The following is a 23,190-nucleotide window of genomic DNA, read 5'->3' as shown; positions in this document are numbered from 1 at the left end:
ATTGTTATAGTTAACAATGGAAGTTAAAGTTCTTAGCTAAAATTGAACTGCCGAAATTGCAAGAAGAGGAACAAAACAAACTGATAGAACCATTTGAAATAGAGGAAGTACAGGATATATTAAAAAAGCTGTAGAACAATAAAACACCAGGAGAGGATGGGTTTCTAATCGAATTCTATAAAATATTTAAAGAGTTATTAATTCCTCCTCTCCTGGAAGTAATAAACCAGATAGAAGAAACACAAAACTTGCCAGATTCATGTAAGACAGCAATAATTACAGTAATACCAAAGACAAGGAAGGATCCATTAACACCAGCATCATATAGACCAATATCTCTACTTAATTCAGATTATTAGATAATAGCAAAATTATTAGCATACAGATTGGCCAATTGTGTGCCAAAAAGAGTAAAACAAGATCAAACTGGATTTAGTAAGAAAAGACGAACAGCGGATAATGTCTGTAAACTTATTAATCTAATTCATGCAGTTCAAGGAAATAAGAAGCCAATAGTGGCTGATTCTTTAAATGCAGAAAAAGTCTTTGATAGAGTAGAATGGAACTATTTATTACAAAGGTTCAAACTACCACAAAAATATATTAATTGGATTAAAACATTATATTAATGGACCATTGGCGAAAGTAATAGTAAATAGATATGTATCGAGCCAATTTAAATTGAGTAGGTCAACTAGGCAGGGATGTCCATTATCTCCCTCATTGTTCACCTTAGCAATAGAACCATTGGCAGAACTGATAGGAACAGAAAATAAAATAAAAGGGATAAAAATAAAGAGAAGGAGTATAAAATCAGCTTATTTGCAGATGACATCATAGTATACCTAATAGAACCAGAGGTATCAGTAAAAGAATTACATAAGAAATTGAAAGAATATGGAGAAATATCGGGGTATAAGATCAATGCAAATAAAAGTGAAGTGATCCCAATGAGTAACATGGATTATACAGAATTTAAAAAAGAATCACCATTTAAATGGCAAGCACAAGCAATCCGATACCGAGCTATCAGGTTAGATAACAACTTAAGCCATCTGCACAAACTAAATTATCAGCCACTAATAAAGAAATTGCAGGAAGACTTAGTATATTGCAAAGAATTACCGCTAATGTTGATATGGATGGTAAATTGCATAAAAATGAATGTTTTCCCAAGGATACAATACTTATTTCAATCATTACCAATTCTTTTAACAGAGAAATTCTTCAATGAACTAAAGAGAATAATAAGGAAATTCTTGTGGAAAAGGGGGAAAGCGAGGGTAGCGTTAGATAAATTAACAGCGGTATAACCAAGGTGATTTGCAGTTACCAAACTTTTAAAATTATTATAGAACCGCACAATTAAGGTATTTATCAGATTTTTACCAGACAAGAGAAAAACAAGACTGGACTAAGATAGAACTAGATAAAATAGGGGAGAAGGTACCAGAACATATACTTTATAAGTGGGATGAAAAGCTGGTGCAATATAAAACCTCACCAGTATTGCATCATTTACTTAATATATGGAAGAATTATTATGATAGCTTTAGCAGTAGCAAAAAAATGTATAATGTCAACTTGGAAAATGGAAGAGAGCCTGAGAAAACAGCAATGATACATAGAAATGAATAAATGTATTCCATTGGAAAAAAATAACATATAATTTAAAAAATAAAGTCACATTATTTGAACAAATTTGGGAACCATCATGGAACATAACAGAGAGGGCTTGTCTCGGACCTCCACCCCCTAAAATGATAAGAAGACAAATCAACTTGATTCAGTCTATAAAAGTAGATGACACATTTTTCTTGTTTATTTTTCATTGTGTGAAGACATTGTTTTATGGTTTTATTGTATTGTATATGTTGAATATTTATTGGTTTTGGAGGGGGAGGGAGGGAAGGGGGGATAAAGGGAGAAAATGCCATAATGTATATTTAATGAGAAACATTTGTATATATTTTTGGTTGATATGGTTCACAGTGTGAAAAATAAACAATTATAAAAAACAATGGAAGTTAAAAAATGTATTGAGGGTATAATTGAAAATAAGGGTTCTACGAAGAAGGTGGAGTGAATGTCGTCTCAAATGGAACAAAAAATTGAAGTGATGTACGCAAACATTAAAAGTAATGAATTTGAAATCCAGCATATTAAAGAGCAAATGAAGAATGTTCAAGCTGAGGCGTCTGCAACTAAAAAACAATTATCTCAAAAAATTAATATGTTAGAAAACTTTAGTAGAAGAAATAATATAAAAATTGTTGGACTTAAGGAAGGTGACAAACGGCAAGATATGAAGAGATTTTTACAACGTTGGATTCCGCAAACTCTGGGGTTAACTGAATTTCAAGGAGATATTCAGATTGAAAGAGCTCATCGAGCATTACAACCTAAGCCACAGCCGGATCAGAAGCCATGTTTGATTCTGGTCGAGTTGCTTCATTATGAAATGATGGAGAAGATCTTGGAGCTCGCTGCGAAGCAAGTGAAGGAGAGACAATTGCCATTGATTTATAAGATAATAAGATTTTATTTTACCCTGATATAAGTTTTGATTTGTTGGAAAAAAAATTAATGTTGTTAAAAATGTGCTATGGAAAAAAAGTTACACTTTTGTTTTAAGGTACCCAGCAGTGTTATAAGTTTTTGTTCCTGAGGGTAAAAATATATTTTTTTTACAGAACCAAATGAAGTAAAAGTGTTTGCAGATTCGTTGTCTGAGAAAATGAGAGAAGAACTGGGAGATATTTGAAGAGAGAGGAAATGGAAAGATTGCAGTTGGGGATGTATAATGAAATAATATAAGTTTTAGGAGGAGAGAGAATATTAGAGAGGACAGTTTTTACCCGATAGATCTGTGTAATAAAAAAAATGACTTGATCATTGTAAGTTTGAGTAGATTTGAGGCTTAAGAGATAGTATAATTTTGGGGAAATTAGGTGAGAGTATGAGCCTGGCCTTCACAGAATCTAGTGTGGTTTTTGATCACAACTCCTATAGATCAGAGTTATAAAGACTCTTAATGTACGCCTTGGGTGGGGGGAGTAGGGTTTCTGTTCTTTGTTTCCTTTCTTTTTTATCTTTAATACATCTAAATTTAATAATTGCATTATGAAATATTTAGTTAGTATTTGGATGTAGGAGTGAAGATGGAAAGTTGGATGGTTATTGGATTTTATGAGAGTTTAGATAGCCAATAAATTGAATTTTATTAGTATTAATATTAATGGGATTCAAAATCAAATAAATAGGAAAAAATATTAGTTTATATGAAAACTGTTAAAACAGGCATAGCTTTTTTACAGGAAACATATTTGATGGAAAAAGAACATCAAAAATTAAAAAGAGATTGGGTAGGAACAGTAATAGCATCATCATTTAATTCTAAGGCAAGAGCTACAGCAATATTAATTAATAAAAATTTACCAGTTAAAATATTGGATATTAATATCGATGTAGCGGGGAGATACATTATGGTGAATTGTCAGATTTATTTGGAACAATGGACCTTAATTAATGTATATGCACCAAATGTAGATGAAGGCAAATTTATGCAAGATGAATTTATCAAATGCCAAGGGAAAGGTTATATTGGGAGGGGATTTTAATTTTGCTTTAGACCCTAAATTAAATAGATCAGGAGATAGAATGATGAAAAATTGTAACAGATTTGATGAAAGATATGGATTTAGTGGATATATGGAGAAAAATCCACCCAAATGAAAGAGATTATTCTTTTTATTTTTGATTTAAAACATGTTTTTAATTTCTGCACAACTTCAATATAGAGTACAAAGATTGGAATATCAAGCATGGGTTCTATCAGTTCATTCATCTTTAATTTTGTCTATTTCATTGGAAGAACAAAAAGTAGGCTATAGATAGAGGTTAAAAACTATTTTGGTGAAGAAAAGGAAATTTTGTGATTTTATGAGGCAACAGATAAAATTTTTTCTAGATACTAATAAGGATTCAGTTGGGAGTAACTTTGTATTATGGGATTTAATTAAGGCATGTTTGAGAGGTCAAATAATGTTATACTTCAAAAATAAAGAAAGAATATATGAATTAGATAAAGAAATAATGAAATTTGAGAAGGAAATTCAAGTACGTAAAGATGAGGAGAAGAGAACATTGTTAGAGTTGAAGAAATTAAGACAATGCTGTGCAGACTTATAGAGTGGAGAGAGATATAATGAGAGCACAACAAAAATATCACTAGTTGGGTGAAAGGGCCCATAATGTTTCGCATGGCCATTAAAAATGGCAGATAACATAGTTAAATTTTTTAATTTGGTAAATATAGCACAAAATAGGAAGATTCCCACGGTAGCAGTAGCATTAGATGCAGAGAAAGCATTTGATCGATTGGAATGGGATTTTTTAATTTGCGACCCTTAATGCTTTTGGGATTCCAAATACTTTTATAAACTGGATAAAGGAATTGTATGATCAACCAAAGTGATTATGAATAAACAAATCAAATAACACTTTTTGCTTGATAGGTCTTCTAGACAAAATTGTCAATTATCACCCTTTTTTGTTTGCATTGTCGGAAGTAATTAGAACTGATAATAAAATTAAAGGATTTGAAGGAGGTAATAAAGAACATAAAATTAGCTTATTTGCTGATGATGTTACAGTATATTTAACAAGACCAGAAGTATCTTTAAATAAGTATCAGGTTATAAAGTGAATGTTGATAAAAATGAAGCAATTGAATGCTTAGGAATTAAAATTAGTAGAAATATAAGTTATTTGTTTAAATTAAATTATTCACCATTGTTTAAAAAATTGGAATAGGATTTGAAAAGATGGAAAGATTTACCAATAACGTTAATAGGATGAGTGAAAATTGTATTAAAATGAATATTTTTCCAAGAATACAATATTTGTTTCAATCATTGCCCATTCAAGTACCAGAATTTTTCTTTCAAAACTTGAAGAAAATAATATGTTAATTCTTTTGGAAAGGTAAGATGTCAAGAATTAGTTTAGAAAAATTAATGTGGAAATTTGATCAGGGTGGACTAAGACTACCAAATTTTAAGAATTCTTTTAAACCAGCTCAATTGAGGTTTTTGTCCTCCTGTTACCAACAGGATGAAAAACCAGCTTGGATTCAAATAGAAATGAATAAAATTGGTGAAACTATTCTGGAGTTAATTCTGTATAAATGGAATAGTGAGTTGTTTAAAGGAACAAAAGATTTTTCCGTATTGATATATATTTTAAACATATGGAATAGAATTCATAATGAGAGAGGAATTAAAAATTATCAGTGCGATTTATATAAATCAAAAATCCGATGGGAGAAAGATTTAAATATACAAATTCAGGAGGAGATTTGGTCAAAATTATGTAAGCATTGCATATACAGTAAATGTTAGATATTAAATGGTTCAAGATAATTTTTTTCATCAATTGTATTATACTCCACATAAGTTAGATGGACTTAATCCTAATTATTCAAATAGTGTTTTCGATATGTGAAAGATTTAGGGACTTTTTATTGCATTCAATTTGGTCTTGTGAAAAAGTGGAAAGGTTTTGGAATGAACTGAGTTTATTATTAGGGAAAATTATGAAGATAAAGTTACCAAAGGATCCAAGAATATTTTTACTTGGAGATATTTCTGAAAAGGATATAAAATTTAAATAGAATAAATACCAAGAAAATTTTTAAGTAATGCAATAGCAACTGCAAAGAAATGTATAGCGATATCATGGAAAGATGGTAGAGAAGTGTTTATTAAGTAGATGGTATAATGAGATGCAAAATTGTATACCTTTGGAAAAAATTATATATAGTTTAAGGAATCAAGTTGAAAATTTTTATAGAATTTGGAAACCATTATGTGGATTTTATGGATAATTTTCCATCCACCTCTTCTATCTTATCCACTCCTCTTAATTAGTAATTGTTAATAACAATTAATGATTGTCTATGCTAATATTAGTTATATATTAAATAGTAGGTGTTTCTTTTCTTACTTTTGGGTGGAGGGGATGTGGAGAAAAATATAAAATTTTTTGTATCATTGGATATGGATATTTGATTAATGTTTTATTTCATTTTTTCCTGTAATGATGCAAACAATTAAATAAAATTTTAAAAAAAGATAAGTGTGTCAGTACCTGTGGCAGCTATACATGCCCAGGCCAATGGTATGTATATTAAAGTAGTCATGTTTAGAACTTTTTTGGATTTCTCTTGCATGCTTTGACTGCTTGAAGTCTGTGATCGTAGACTGTGCTGAGTATCTTCTCTGGTGATGCTCCGCCTGGCCTTGACTGCAGCCATCACCATGTTTCACAGATGAGGTGGCATGCTTTGGATCTTGGGCAGTTTTTTTATGCCTCCACACTTTTCTCTTGCCATCACTCTTGGTCTCATCTGTTCACAAGATCTTTTGCAGACTACTGCAGGCTCTTTTCAATACTTCTTGGAAAACTGTAATCTGGCCATCCTATTTCTGTGGCTAACTGATGGTTTTTATCTTGCAGTATAACCTCTGTATTTCTGATCATGAAGTCTTCTACAGACAGTAGTCATTGATACATCCACACCTGCCTCCTGAAGAGTGTTTCTGATCTTCCGGACATTCATTATGAGGAGAATTCTTCTGTCATGAACAGTGGAGGTCTTCCTTGGATACCAGTCTCTTTGTGATTACTGAACTTACCTGTACATTCTTTCCTCATAATGATATTCCAAACAGATGATTTTAATAATCCTAAGGTTTGGGAAATGTCTCTTATTCTTGATTTTCAGCCTCATAATGGCTTCTTTGACCTTCATTGGCACAACTCTGGTCCTCATGTTGAAAAATGGCAATTACAGACCCAAAGGTGATCAAAAGCTTAGAAGCAAGCCTAACTCTCTTATATCTGCAGCAATGAAGCAATTAAACATACCTGAGTAATCACAAACAACTGTGAGACCAACTGTCCCAAATATTATGGTGCCCTGAAATGGGGAATATGTATAAAAAGTGCTGTAATTTCTACATGGTCAAACCAAAAAAATAAGCTTGATTAAATTCTGGAATGTGCATTTTAATCACATGATTTTTTTTTAAATTACAAATTTGAAACTGGAGCACAGGAACAAATAAAATAAAAAAGTGTCTTTTCCCCAAACATTATGGAGGCTTCTGTAGATATCATTAGAAATTATAGTTCTTCCATTTCGCTCTCGATGCTTCAGCGCTGTGAAATGCAAAGACTAATGACGATTAAGTTTTTATCTTTATCTATTATTTATGTAGGTGGTGATGCTTCCATTATTCCAATGACAGACAATTCCATTGAATCTTATATGAAAATGGAAACCATGTGGAATGATGAGCAAGATGTTATCACTCTTCAAGATAAAAATATTGAATTGTTAAATCTTGAAGAACACTTACAAGGCAAAAGACCGAAATGGGATGGAAGGTCTGTGGTGATTCCTGAAAAAAGGTTAAAAAGAGTTTGTGAAACAAATGACTTATCTGAAAATAGCAATGTACGTGAAACCAAACCCAATCATCAGTGTGTGAAAGGAAGTACTGATGTCCGGATCAACAGTGGTCAACTTGGTGGAACAGAAATAAAGTTCAAGACCAATCATGATACCACGCTATCTCAAAGTTCAGCTGCATTGGAGTTGCAGAAAAATGAACAGATGCAAATTAAAGTTTCAGATGTCCATCGTACTGGAGCTAAGTGTGTACCAGGTGACCTTCAAGATTCTCTGAAGCCTGGAATTGACTATCACTGTGTGGAATCATTGAGAGTGAAACCAGGAAGAGGCAATAGAACATTATCCATGTCATGCAGTGATAAACTTGCACGTTGGAATGTTCTTGGTTGTCAGGGAGCACTTCTCATGCACTTCTTTGAGGAGCCAGTGTATTTCTCTTCTGTAGTAGTAGGACGCTGTCCATATAGTCAGGAGGTCATGAACAGAGCTATAATAAATAGGTAATAATTTGCTCTGTTACTTTAATTTGCTTATTTAAAAGATAAAATTCAATATAGTCATTTAAAATTTTCAAGAGCAAAAGGTATCTGAATAAATGACACAAAATAATTAATCCTATATTATGCATTTAGTGCATACTAGAACTGCATTCATTTAAGTTTAATGAATTTCATCTCTTTAGAGTTACTGCACTGAAAGTTTCTTTACCTGATCCTCTTTGCTAATTTCAGTGAACTTTCATTGTTTAAAATCAGAGGAACTATGATTTATTCTTTTCTCTCTTGGTTGACAATGGCTGATCACAATCAATCATTAAAAACTAGAGAGTATGGATTATTCTGGAGATGAGGTAAACTGTGGATTTGGGAAACTTTCACTTTTACCATCTTATTTCAAATGTAGACCAAACAGATAGAATTAATGTTTCCTTTCTCTAAGTTTGGTAAAGATCTAGAACTGAACTGAAATAGCCCTTTTAATTTTTCTGCAGAGTATCTAAGTCAACAGCAAACAATTGCCACCTTGATTTCAATATCAGCAATGATAAATTGGAACATTCTTAAGGCCATTTTTATGTTTGACTCCAGATTCATGCATTTTTTTTCTTTCTTTGGCTTGGCTTCGCGGACGAAGATTTATGGAGGGGGTAAAAAGTCCACGTCAGCTGCAGGCTCGTTTGTGGCTGACAAGTCCAATGCGGGACAGGCAGACACGGTTGGGTTAGGGTTAGGGTTAGCATATGGCAACAGAAATGACCTAATTAAAGAACACCCGATCTTAGTTCTCATTGCAGGAGGTACTGATTAACTTTTGAGGCAGAAGATTTAATGTGAACCTTTCCCTAATTAGCTGATATAGCAACCCAACCTTCACTGTAAGTTCATGTTCAGTAGACTGCTGAAGAACTATGAAAGACATGCTGGGCTGTTTGTCGCTCTGCTAATACTTTTCAAATATGATATGTGAGTATTAAAGCAGATTTAGCTAATTGAATATTTCTTGGCCACCTGAAAGATACAGTGATATCCATCTTTATGATGTGAAGGATTGCCATATTTCAACCTTATTTTGGTTTTGCTTGAACATTGCAAGGGAGATATAATCAAATATTAAAAAATAACAGAGAAAAAAATTTAAAAACGTGATTTCCACTTGAATTAGCTGCCAAAACATGAAAGTGCTGTGGCTACAAGTATGTTTTAAAGTACTTAGTTGGACCTGCTGTTATGCCATTAGTGAAAACAATACCCAAAAGTGTTCAGGAAGCAAAATCTTCATTGTTCAGTGTTATCTCTGCGAGGAATGTGACATCATTATACTTTAGTTTTAATGTTTTCATATAACGAATAGTTCAAGACTGGATAAGTGTAAGCTTTTTTTCCTGTCGTTGCATCTCCTCGTCTTCCTACTCTGCGTGAATGATTTCATTTGTGGGAGAATGAAATTTTGCTGTTGCACTCTTGGATATCATTGAATTGTTCTGGTTGACAGCATCTCTGAACTGGAAATAATCAAACTTTTTAAGTATTTGAAAACTGATGTGGCTGTTCATATTTTATCAAACCACCAATTAATGGTACAACTGTTGTTTATATCTTTCATCTTATTTGGAAACTAGGAATTCATCAGTTTTTAAATATTTAAGTAAAGATGTAATGACATCAATTGAGTGACACAGTGCAGATTCCAGCTCTTTTCCAGTGAACTATTCTTGTTTGCCATTTGTCTGTCCTTGTTTTCTCTAGGTGTCATCACATAATTGCACTTCCAAAGAAATTCCGGGTTCAGGATTTGAAGATACAGCAGTCGCAGTTGGAGTTTGTACACAGTCGCCATTCAGCACTAAGCAGCCATGATCCCAGCAGAGGGAGACTTGTACCTTGTGCAGCAGGTACTGAGTTTGATTTTTTTTAAAAATAGTTTTGCAAATATTCTTCAGAATTTTATGAGAGGGAACTAGAAATGAGTCTTGGTCACGGCTCATAATGTCTGTTCTGAGATTTAATAAGAACACGGCTGTTCTTTAACTTCAATGCCATTTTTCTGTCCTCTCCTCATAATTCATTTCCATAATATCCTAACATCTGTCTTGAATATATTCTGTGTCTGAACATCCAAGTTGGGCTTGGGTAGAGACTTGCAAGGATTCTTCTCCCTCTGGATCATTTTTTTTCCTATCTTAGTTCTGAACCCCTTCTTTTGAGATTGGTCCCTGCTTCTAAATATTCCAACCAAGGACAATATCATCTCTCTAACCCCCCATATGAAAATCCATAAGCGTTTTGTATCCTTTTATGAGGTCATCTCTCATTCTTCTCTTAGGAGAGTGGATACCCTTTGTTTAAACTATCTTTGTAAGACAATTCCTATTGAGGAATCAATCCAGTGAAGCTTCAATATACTCCTCTCCCCACTCCCTCCCCATCATAAAAATATATTTCCTTTCATCAAGAGAACAGATCTTAAAGATGACTTCACTTTTATGCTCAAATCTTTCTGCAATGAAGACATAGGTTTGTGTACAAGGAGAGCCAGCCAGTTCCCTCTGAGTACTAACTCAAAAAAAGTGTGAAATGCTGTGCTTTTTGTTCAAATTGATGACTTCACAGTTTTCAATTGGTTATATTTTCATCCATTCACTTAGCTTGTTTTTAATCTCCTTGAAGTCTCTTTGCAAATTCATTGCAACACACATTACAATTAAAGCTTTTAATTTTATTGTTAGCTTTTTAAACATTGACCTCTAAACAAAGCTGCATTCTTCATACAAGGCTTTTGGTGGAACAGGTTTACCTTGTAATTGCTGTATTTCATAGGTCAATTGTTCATCTTTGTTATACCCTAGACCAGCAGCAATAGAAATTCACCAAGACATGGTATCTTCAAAACAATATTTATTAATAACTATTAATAATATAAAATCTTACTTAACCCTTACTTAATCACAAATGTGTGTGTGTCTGTGTGTCTGTGTGGGTGGGGGTGGGGGGAAAACCCCAAACCTTTACAGGAGATGATTTTAAAGTTCAATCTCCGAAATTTTTTGTGTTGAAACTCAGTGTCTTTAAAACTACTGTTTAAAAGTTCTCAAACTCACAAATTCTTTGTAAACGCTTTCAGAAGAATATTTCTTCATATGAATGATTTTCCACAAATTCCCCTCTCATGCATGGAGGTTTCGGAATCTGTGTTTCACATGATGATTTCACAGACATGGGTATGAATCAAACAAAGTAACCATCACAATGGATAAAATCCAGAAACAAGAATGATCTTACTTTCTTTTACCCAGAATTGGGCCAGTCACAAGTGCCTATTACAAAAGCCAAAGCCTCGTTGCTCTCCCTGGACAAGGAGAAACAACAATAGTGTCCATCTCACAGAATGACACTGCATTTTCTGACTTCAGATGAAACCGGTACAATATTAAAGATGTCTCCTTAAAGTGTCTTTAATCACATGACATTACATCACTACTGATTTTGTTTGAAGCCCAAAGGACCCCAAAACCCAGCAGCAATATTCTCCACGATAAATGGTTACTTAAACAAAAGTTGTTTTTAATTATCTTTAAACATGAAAACAGGATCAAACTTTAGCTTATCTCTACTTTTAACTTACTTAACAACCCAACTTAACCCCCTTCTAATTCTAAGCACACATGTATGTAATGTGTATGTAAATTTAAGAAAGTTCTTTGGTTCACAGCCTAATCTCACTTCTCATTCTTCCAAGTTCTCTGGTTGCAGGCAATTACACGTGCACAGAATTTAACATGTATAATGTTCACCAGGCTTTGGTGCTCGAAAGGTAAATGGTTACCACTCAGGAAGGTTCTTGAAGGGTTTGCAGAGAGAGATTTGTTGTTCCAGGATTTCCACAACTGAGGTACCAACATTCGTCACCTCAATGTCTTGCTGATGAAACTTGCCCCATCAGGGTTCTCCAGATAATAACCTCTTTCTTTCAGGTTATCACAGAGTTCCTTTCTGTTCTGCTTATTCCAAGAGAAACACTAGACAGCTCATTTTCTCCTCCAACAAACTTCTCCTGGCTGACACTGTTCAATCTCCCTCTCTCTCTGAGACACTCAAACTACCAGAAAGCCCATGTGACCCTCTCTCTCACTTGTTAAAAAAGAACACCTGACCTTCCCAGCAAACAATAGAAGTCAGTCTCCTGGTTCATCTGTTGTTTTTAGGTAAACAGGAACCCTTTAGTGACCTTTGAGCACTTTTGTCAAAAGCTCTGCGAAGAGGTATCAATAGACATCATGTCTCCTGCTTGTTGCTTTAAAGACAATAGTTCATTAATTCCACAAGTCAATTCAATCAGCACCTATTTGTGAAATTCCATAGGCATTCTTCACAATTTCTGCAAAGTCACTGTCGATATGAATTCTTCAGTATTTCAAATAAGATCTGTTTTAAAGTGTGTGTATGTTTGTAACCTACTCTACCTTTCGCAATTTATCTCCCAAAAATATTTCTATATACTCTGTCACAGAAGTTCCTCTCTTCCAAATGTTTACTAGTCAATGCTTCCTGATTGTCTGCAGAGCTAACCAGCAGATGGCTTTCTTGTGTACACAGGTGTTTCTCACAGTAAGCATTCAATGACAATCACTCCAGCTCTATGGTTGTTATTGCAGCTTTAACTGAGCAAGGATACAAGCTGGTTTATAGCTGGACTTAGGAGACATGGCATCTCTCTCAAAATGGTTTCTGTGGGTGTCTTTGTGTGTCCCTGAATCCAACCCACAAAATAACTTTACTAAAATTTATAACTAAAATTAATAATAATACAATTCCATCACAATCTTTTATCAATGCTCTTCACTTTATTTCTGGATTTTATGCTTATCAGTGAAGGAAATCCCAGGAACAACTACCCACAAAGTTTGGCAAGTTTAAAGTTTCTGATCACTGGTTAGCCCTATGATGTGGATGTCAGGGACTTGGCAATGGTAATGCTACTGAATATCAGATTTATTGTCAGTACATATATGGCATTATAGAATTACCACTTAATGATAGTACGAAAATCTACACAATGCACACATGTAAACATATGTAAAACATTGACTGCACAATACAAAGAGGATTAGAAAAAAACAAGCAATAAAGTGCAAAGGTAATAGCCCGTAGATGAGTCCCTGATTGAGTTTGTTGTTTCACTAAATTCTAATGCTTTCATTTGTTCTTGAAAATTTTTTTTATCTATGTACTGTCCATCTATTTTACCTTCTATTCCTCTGTGCCGAGCTTGGTGTTCTTCTTCTTCTGTGTCTGCTGTTGGGTTTGTGTCTTCTACTTCTCTTCCTTGTATCTGTGTCTCTTCTGACTTTCTTGTTGAGCTGTTTGCCTAAGTTTGTTGGGTGTTTTTTTTCATGGCTTCTTGTTGTTGGTCCTCTTCTTTTGGGCTAGTTATCTGTTGGGCTTCCTGTTGCTGTTTTTCTTTCTTATCATTCCCTTTCCCGTTGCTTTCCTCTTCCAGCTGAGAGCCCTGCTGTCGGGCATCTCTCAGCTGGTTGCGCTGTGTAAGTTCACTCCACAGCTGGGCCCCCGTCGGTGTTTTCCTTTTCCTTGTTGTGAGCATTGCGCACTTCTGTTTGGCTCAGTGAGCCATTTTGTAGTCCCGCAGTCGGGAGGTCGCAACTCTGTGGGGTCTCCACTAACCTCGGGGAGCGGGCTCCTCTGTCCACAGTGGGTCCCTGCCTCTTCATGCAGGTAAGGCCTTCTCCTTTCTCTTCTGACGTCTTTTTTTCCCCATTGTTTTTGGTTTTTCCTTCTTGGGTGCCATTTTCTATTTGTTGTGTTTTGTGTTTCTTGAGCCTTGTGTTTTCTTCACTTTATTTCTTTTCTGGAGAGGGCTGGTATTCTCCTACCGGCCACTACTCCATCATGTGACTCCTCCAATTGAGTTTGTTGTTCAGAGTCTGATAGTGGAGGGGTAGCAGCTGTTCCCGAACCTAGTGGTTCGCCTACAGCTCTTTCCTGGTGGCAGCAGCGAGAAAAGTGTGTGCTGGGTGGTGATTATTGCTGCTGCTTTCTGATGGCACCGTTCCTCATGTATATTCTTGATGGTGGGAAGGGATTTTCCTGTGTCCACTCCCTTTTGCAGTGCTTTATGCTCATGGGTACAGATGTCCGTGATGCTGCCAGTCAGCACACTTTCCACCAAACATCTGTAGAAATTGTCCAGGGTTTTCGATGTCATACCAAACTTCTGCAAACTCCTGAGCAAGTGGAGGCACTGATGTGCTTTCTTCAGGATGCCATTAGTGTATTGACTCCAGGAAAGATCCTCCGAGATAGTGACTCCCAAGAACTTAAACTTGCTCACCCTCTCCACCTCTGCTCCCCCAATGATCACTGGATTAAAAACATCTGGTTTTCCCTTCCTGAAGTCAACAATCAACTCCTAGGTTTTGGTTATTGTTGGAGCACCATTCAGCCAAGTTTTCAATCTCCCTCCTGTATGTTGACTTGTTGGCTCTTTTTATACAACCCACTACCGTGGTATCATCAGCGAATTTGTGGATGGTGGTGTTGTCATACCAAGCCACACAGTCATAGGCGTCAAATGAGTAGAGCAGGGGGCTAAGAATGCAGCCCTGTGGTGCTCTGATACTGATGGAGATGTTCTTACCAATCCTCACTGATTGTAGTCTGGAGGTGAGGAAATCAAGGATACGATTACAGAATGGGGCATTGAGTCCCATGTCTTGGAATTTGCTGATCATTTTTGAGGGGATGTTGGTGTTGAATGCAAATGGAAATCAAGGTTAGGTGGTTAGCTGAAGCTGGTCATTGCCCCTCAATTTCTGTTTGCCCTCATTGGTCATGGCTGAATGTTGTCTAGGTTTTGGCTCATGCAGGCATGGGCTCCTTCATTTGAAGAGGAATTCATATTGTGGGATGGACATTACCTGTGCAGGGTTTCTTTTGATGCGGAGTGGCTGCTGCCCCTACAGGGACATCACAGTTTAAGATCTTAATCGAGTGACAAGGAAATCAAGATGACTGGGGACTAGGCTCTACTGTGTGGGTATTAATGCTCACACATAAGGTGGGGTTACACTTGGCTATCACCTGGAAGATGTCTGCATCTTCCCCTTCTCTCATCCACTCTCCAGTTTCCTCGACCAGCCACGTTTCTGACTCCCATCTCTGGCTTTTCAATTGCTACAGGACTATAGTCCTTTAACCTTGAAGCAGGTACAGGTTCTTCATCACAATTGCCTTTAACCCAAAAAAACTCCAACTTGGATTCCATTATAAAATGCAGCATTTTTGTTTATGCCAATTCACTGTGCACATTTTAACATTTGACATACCTCCATCTTTGAGTACAATATTTGTTTACATATAATTCACCCTCTCTGATGGTCATTATACAAGTATGAATATTTTTTAAAAAAATCTCTTCTAGCAATAAGTTGGAGTGCTGTACCAGACCATCCACTAGATGTCTCTGTAAATGGTTACAGACAAGGAGCCACTAAAAAGATACTTGGAACACCACAAGCAAGGTACAGATTGTGAAATTTTATTTAGTTAAAATATATTCATTTTTTTATACAGAATATATATTATGGGCAAATAGATGCTTGTAGATATTATAGTAAATTAAAATATTATTTATTTTAGTCAGGATATTCTTGATTCCTTTATATAAACAGCAAGTTGGGAGGGAAAAGAAACTGTGTAATGAGTGGGGTGTGGGGGTTTGGAAAGAAGGAGAGCTTGAGACAATCTGGGTTGAATGGAAATTGTAAAATTCAATGCCCATTTCATTGGATTGTCAATTGTACAAAAGATGGTGGGGGCAAGGGTATTCTTCTAGTTTGTGTTCATCCTGGCAGTGGAGAAGGCTGAGGACAGACAGGTCAACATGGGGATAGAAAGATGAGTTAACATGGTATGTAACCAAGAGCTCAGGATGTTCATTGCAAACAGAGAACACATGCTCAGCAAAGCGGTTGCCTGGTCTTGTTATTGCATTCAGTTCTTGCTATGTTGCCTCCTCTGTATTGTCAAGACCAAGTGTAGACTGTGTGAACAGTTGTATATTTCAAGGTGTACATTTCACCCTCATCCATCTGTGAGAAATCAGTCCTGGAACTGCAAATGAATTTTGTTATAAGTCATTGTATGAATGGACCATGTCACGTCCAGAATCAGAAATGTGGTCAGTGCAACACATTTAAAATGGCCTTTTGCTTTTGGAGGTGATCGGTACAAAGTATATTCCTGTGCAGATGACTTCTCTTGATGAAAGTTCCATCATTTATTCCTGCTGCTTTCAATTCCACACAAAGGGCAGTCAGAGAGAATGGGCAAAATGCAGCAAATGATGGTTCCTTTCACCATGCCGCCTTACTTCTATTCCTTAGCCTCTCAGGAGTCCCTTGTTCAGAGGTTGGTCATGTCTGCTAGGATACCAGAGGAATCGTTGCTTGAGCCCCAGCTCCTGACAATAAATATCAGTGATGTGGATAAGAGAATCAAATGTAATATTTACAACTTTGCTGATGACATGAAATCAGGTAGGAATGTGGAACATGCAAAGATGCTTCAAGTTCAGTGAATGGGGAAAATTCAAGGCAAATGCTGTGATGCAGTAAAGTATGAAATTATTCTCTTCAGGAGGCAGTTGATTTTTGAATGATGTTCACTTGCTATACAAAGGAATCTGGGATCCTTGTGCAACAGTAATTTAAGATAATGTACACATTCAGCATTCCTTTTAGGAACTGGGAACAATAATATGTGGAGATGGAGTGTCTTTAGTACAAATGAACTTGGATTTTCCACATAGTAAACCTGGTTCTTTGTTTATAGGTCTAGAATTTGCAAAGCCGAGCTTTTCATGTTATTCCGAGAGCTTCTCAACTCTCTTTCTGAACAGAACTACCCAGTATCTCTTCGGTAGGTCATAATTTCAGCAACAAAACAGAAATATTTATAAAAATGTATCAAATGATGCTGGTATACAAGTTATAATTGGAGCACATTCTGTAGAGAACTGATTAACAAAGAAAGCCATTATTTTTATTTAAGTATAGATTACAAAACGAAGCTTTGAATACATAAAATATTACTTTGTGAGAATGCCACGCCTGTGATGATATTGTTATGAATTTAAATTTGTTTCTTAAGACAGCAGAATAGTTTCTAGTGATTTTACTTACTTATGTTATTTAAAAGTACATAAATATTGCATCCTGTAAATATTTATTAACTTATGCAAAACAAAGATTTTATTCTTCCCAAAGATTGTGGATACTCTGTGACATTGAAGTTCTGTGATCTGACTCTTCCCAATATTTATTTTATGCAGACTCTTTTCCCTTAGTGCTTAATTCAAACTGAGCAGCATTGCAAATTTCACCATAATACTGTTATATTCTCCTTTCATCCTATCCATTTTTTTGAAACTTTTGGACACCTGGCTGTTGCACTCATTACTGTAATTGTCTACCCTCATTTAGTTTTGAGAAGATGAGAATGAGCTATCCTCTTGGTTTTGCTATAGGGATGAATGTTGCAGCGTTTTGATTCAGTGACGAGGAAGGGTGGTGATATAATTTCTGGATCAGCATGGGGTGACTTTGAATGGAACTGTCCCCATGCATCTGCCATCTTATCCTTAAAGACAGAGGTCATGTATTTGGGAGATGTTCCACCTACATCATTGACGAGAGACTCAGTGGGATCAGAGACATAAAACCATAGCTGAAAGAGCACATCTGAAGCTGGGTATTGGTCTAATTTTCCAAAAGCCTTTACATCCTCAACGCAGCATACATCAAGAGTATGATGGATTATTACCTGGGTGACTGTAACTCCATCAGCACTCCTAGAAGACAGGATCACAGAATGAAAGTCTGTTTGCTTTGAACCTTCTATTATATGAAGCATGCAGTCCCTCACCACTGGTAAATCACTGGCTTCTGTATGCCATTTACAAAATGGCCACAGTTGTTGCCTAGGCTCTTCTGTTAGAACCTCCCAAAGCAGAAATCATTGTCGTCAAAATAGAAGAGGGCAAAAAGCTCTGGGAATGCTACCACCTCTTAAGTTTCCCTGCAAATCACATGACATTCTGAAGTGAAAATTGTTGCTAATCCTTCATTGTTGCTGGATCTCAATCTGGAATTCCCTCACCAGTAACCAAGTGGGCACCATCACCAATAAGACTGCAGTGGTTCAAGAAAGTGACCTCCCAGTTCCGCAGTGGTTCAAGAAAGTGACCTCCCAGTTCCGCAGTGGTTCAAGAAAGTGACCTCCCAGTTCCTCTTTAAGGGTTGCTTCAGACGAGCAGTGATTCTAGTCTTGCTCACATTGTGTAAACGTTAAATGCATGATTTGTAGCAGTTGGGAGTTGAACACTGCTACTATTTCATGCTTTAACATAAGAAGGTTTTACTGTTTATTTCTAATTTTATTAAACAACATTTTGAAGGTTTGTGGCATGATATTGGCCCCTGGAATTCTATTGGTCATTGGGTGGTGGCATGTTTAAACACAGAAACAAATCTCTCTTTAATGGCTGTCACGTTGGAGCCTTTGCAGAAGGTAAACGCTTTGTAGCTGTTTCAGATTGAAAATATAATCTGTTTTGTCTCACATTGCAGCTACTTTATTAATAGTCCTGACAATAATTTCTGTGTTGAGCCCAATAATTCAAATTGGCCAAGATCTGGTACACATTGGCTTTATTTACTTCGTGATGAATTTAATTAGAAATGCAAAACAAAAGTGCACAGATTACAGGATGTTGTGGACCTTTACACTAGGCAGATACAAATTCAAGATTCCATTATTGTCATGTAATAGAACAGAGCATGTAATATTTCTGTGAGGTGGACAAAGAGGCCTGGTATAGCTTTTATCCACAGCAGAGACTGGTCAGCACAGTTTTTATTTGATTCTTGGATAGGCTGGAAAATCACATATTTATTCATCCTTGAAAGAAGTGGATGTTGAGATAAATAATTTTATATTTAAAATGTGTGGTATCCAAATCTGAGTAGAATTACTAAATATATCACAACTACTTAGTGTTATGAGCCCAGAGGACCCCAAATCCCAGCAGCAACAGATATTCACCAAGACAAATGGCTACTTAAACGAAAGTTGCTTTTAATTATATTTAAACATGCAAACAGAATCACACTTTAACTTATCACTATTGACTTAACTAACCTAACAACCACCTTCTAATTCTTTTTTAATTTTTTTTTATTTTTCACACTAAGAACCATATCAATCAAAATACATACAAACATTTCCCTCTTAAATATACACAGTGGCATTTTCTCCCCTTTTTTCCCCCCTACCTTCCCTCCCCCCCTTCCCACCCCCCTCCAAACCCATTAAGCGTTCAACATATACAATAAAACCATTAAACAATGTCATCTCACAATGAAAATAAACAAGAAAATTGTGTCATCTACTTTTACACATTGGATCAGGTCATTTTGTCATCTTATCATTTTAGGGTGTGGAGGTCCGAGGCAAGCCCTCTCTGTTGTGTTCCATGTACTGTTCCCAAATTTGTTCAAATAATGTGACTTTATTTTTTAAATTATATGTTATTTTTTCCAATGGAATACATTTATTCATTGCTGTACTCTCAGCCTCTCTTCTGATTTCCAAGTTGACATTATACATTTTTTTGCTACAGCTAAGGCTATCATAATAAATTTTTTTTGCGCTTCATCCAGTTTGAGGCCTAATTCTTTACTTCTTGTATTACTTAGAAGAAAGTTCTCTGGATTTTTTGGTATGTTGCTTTTTGTGATTTTATTTAATATCTGATTTAGATCTTCCCAAAACTTTTTCACTTTCTCACATGCCCAAATTGCATGTACTGTTGTTCCCATTTCCTTCTTAAAGCGAAAACATCTATCTGATAATGTTGGATCCCATTTATTTAACTTTTGGGGCGTGATATATAACCTGTGTAACCAATTATATTGTATCATGCATAACCTCGTGTTTATTATATTCTTCATAGCTCCAGAGCATAACTTTTCCCATATTTCATTTTTTATCTTTATGTTTAAATCTTTTTCCCACTTTTGTTTGGGTTTATAGCTCATTTCATCATTTTCCTTCTCTTGCAGCTTGATGTACATGTTTGTTATAAACCACCTTCTAATTCTAAGCGCACATGTATGTAATGTGTGTGTAAGTTCAGAAAAGTTCTTTGATTCACAGTCCAATCTCATTTCTAATTCCTCCAAGTTCACTGGTGGCAGGCAATCACTGGTGCAGGCAATTTTTATACTGTGCACAGAATTTAACATTTATAAAGTTCACCAGGCTTTGGTGCTTGAAAGGTAAATGGTTACTGCTCAGAAAGGTTCTTATTGGTTTTTAGAGGGAGATTTGTTGTTCGCTGAACATCCACAACTGATTCCTTTTTAATCAGCCACTTCAGTGTCTTGCCAAAGAAACTTGCCCCCTCAGTGTTCTCCAGATGATAACCTCTTTCTTTCAGGTCACCACAGAGTTCCTTTTTGTTTCTCTTATTTCAAGTGAAACATTAGACAGCCAGTCCTCTCCTCTTGCATGAACAACAAGGGCTTTGACCAGGCTGAACTAAGCACTCACAACCCATCTTCCAAATGGGGTTTTCCACAAGCTTTCCAGCTTGTCCTGTTCCAGTCCCAGCTGCTGCTGCTGTCAGACTGTAGAACTGATTTTTTTCTCTCTCTGAGAGAAAACCTGTTTTCCCCTCTCTGCTTGCAAAACCACATGACCCTCTTAGAACAGCAAGTTCCACTCCAGATAGTCTGCGGCTCCGACAAGTTTATCAGTGAAGTCACTTGGGCACTTTCCAAAGCTTTTGCAAAGGCCCTTTGTGCCGATATGTCTAGCATTAACAGAGCTCCAGTATTTTAAATAAGATGTTTTAAAGTGTTTGTATGTGACCTATACTAAAAAACCTGCCCCAATTTATGTCCCAAAAACATATTTCCATACAATATAAACACCACATAATCTGTGACAATGGTGATTTAGTCATGTATAGCTTTTAATGTGTAAGGTTTCTTGTCCTAATACTTTGTCATTCCTATCCATAATTATTCTCTTATTCATCATGTAAAGCCAACATTTTATTTTGACAGAAACATTAAACTGAAAACTTACTGGGAATTTAAGGAAGCTGCAACAGACTACCAGAAAGCATGGAATGAAGTACAGAAGCAAGCATTTGTAACCTGGATTAGATCGCCAAGGGACTACCTACAATTTCATTAGACATCTAATAAAATATGTGATAAAAGTAATTCCCACCCTCTGCTCCCTGGATAATTCCCACCCTCTGCTGCCTGGATAATTCCCACCCTCTGCTGCCTGGATAATTCCCACCCTCTGCTGCCTGGATAATTCCCACCCTCTGCTGCCTGGATAATTCCCACCCTCTGCTGCCTGGATAATTTCCACCCTCTGCTGCCTGGATAATTCCCACCCTCTGCTCCCTGGATAATTCCCACCCTCTGCTCCCTGGATAATTCCCACCCTCTGCTCCCTGGATAATTCCCACCCTCTGCTCCCTGGATAATTCCCACCCTCTGCTCCCTGGATAATTCCCACCCTCTGCTCCCTGGATAATTCCCTCCCTCTGCTGCCTGGATAATTCCCACCCTCTGCTGCCTGGATAATTCCCACCCTCTGCTCCCTGGATAATTCCCACCCTCTGCTCCCTGGATAATTCCCACCCTCTGCTCCCTGGATAATTCCCACCCTCTGCTCCCTGGATAATTCCCTCCCTCTGCTGCCTGGATAATTCCCACCCTCTGCTGCCTGGATAATTCCCACCCTCTGCTGCCTGGATAATTCCCACCCTCTGCTGCCTGGATAATTCCCACCCTCTGCTGCCTGGATAATTCCCACCCTCTGCTGCCTGGATAATTCCCACCCTCTGCTGCCTGGATAATTCCCACCCTCTGCTGCCTGGATAATTCCCACCCTCTGCTGCCTGGATAATTCCCACCCTCTGCTGCCTGGATAATTCCCACCTCTGCTGCCTGGATAACAGGTTCTTTTTTATAGTTTGGGTCTGAAAACTTGTAGTGGATAAAATGTGTAAGTGTAATGTTTTCTAACTGCCTCCTTTAATTAAACGTAGCTTTGACTGTTCTGGGCTGAAATGGAGAAAGTCATTTGTTAATGCCAAGTTCTAATTTACCAAAATTACAAGTTTTATTATTGGGATTATCTAAGCATGATACTCGATAGTTGGGAATATGGTAACAGTAATGCAAGGTCAACACTTTTATATTTGTATTTTGTTTGTAGTGTTAAAATCCAATTCCTTGTGTATAATTTTTCTTTCTTCTAGTGCTCTGCTCCATACCTGTCAGTTATCTTTGACCATATTGTATTAATGAACAAAATATTCCCAAGTATGATCACTAATATGTTTATTTGGCAAAATATGTAAATATAATTTTTTAAGAATAGGTGTGCTGGACATTTTCTTCTTTGACGACTACTTTATCTACTCAGCAGGTTAAGAGATGGGAGCAAAAAGAGTGTCAATGATGCGGACCAGTATCCTTAATCAGGACTGGGAGTAGGGAGGAGAGGGAGCTGGTAATATTAGGAGAGGACTGGGGCTAGTGGGAATTTGGTGGACCAGAGAGAGGTGAAGGATAGCAGACAGAGGCAGTTGTCTAGCAGATGCCAGACAGATGAAGAAAGAAGCAAAGGAGTGAGATGGAGAAGGATGAATCACTCAGGGTGGGTTGGTGATAGATAAGGCTGCGAGTACTACAATCTGATGGGAAGTTAACAGTGATGGAATAATGACAGACAAAAGGGGGAGAATCCAAAGCAGAAAAACAAGATGGAAGTGGAAGAGGAATCATGGGCAACTTGTATCAATGATTCGTTATTTTTTTCACTTGATGTATTAATAATGATTTATTCTTGATACTTGTTTGACCACAAAATTAAAATAAAATATTCGAAAAAGAAAATGCTGGAAATACACGGAGATGGATTATGTGCAAGCCACAGAGGTTTCGTGAGCTAAAATAATGTGAACATCATGTGAGAGGCAGCATTGTGGACTGAAAGGCTTGTTCCTGTTCTGTATTGTTCTATGTTCATTGTCCATTGCAGATTATCCTTGATTTATCATAGATCTAGAAAAAAAAATGTGGGGCACCCAAGACTAAGATCTTT

The 23,190-nt window shown here is 36.5% G+C and overlaps 1 protein-coding gene across 3 annotated transcripts in view; it reads left to right on the top strand.

Annotated features, from left to right (window-relative positions):
* adat1 (adenosine deaminase tRNA specific 1) overlaps nucleotides 1–22,139 on the top strand; it is a 42,924-nt gene extending 20,785 nt beyond the window's left edge. For 2 of the 3 annotated variants that reach the window (XM_069901278.1, XM_069901277.1), the window contains exons 6-10: nucleotides 7,284–7,980; nucleotides 9,727–9,872; nucleotides 15,416–15,515; nucleotides 16,828–16,914; nucleotides 21,126–22,139. In XM_069901278.1, coding sequence (XP_069757379.1) covers nucleotides 7,284–7,980; nucleotides 9,727–9,872; nucleotides 15,416–15,515; nucleotides 16,828–16,914; nucleotides 21,126–21,258 — 1,163 coding nt within the window. In that variant the 3' untranslated portion in view covers nucleotides 21,259–22,139. The remainder of the gene's footprint in view (nucleotides 1–7,283; nucleotides 7,981–9,726; nucleotides 9,873–15,415; nucleotides 15,516–16,827; nucleotides 16,915–21,125) is intronic. The other variant, XM_069901279.1, reaches the window with a different exon arrangement.
* The last annotated feature ends 1,051 nt before the right edge of the window (nucleotides 22,140–23,190 follow it).

Source organism: Narcine bancroftii, chromosome 10, assembly GCF_036971445.1.
Source record: "Narcine bancroftii isolate sNarBan1 chromosome 10, sNarBan1.hap1, whole genome shotgun sequence".
Classification (NCBI taxonomy): domain Eukaryota; kingdom Metazoa; phylum Chordata; class Chondrichthyes; order Torpediniformes; family Narcinidae; genus Narcine; species Narcine bancroftii.
Note: the sequence above shows the minus strand (reverse complement) of the source record. Positions and strands in the feature narration are given on the sequence as shown.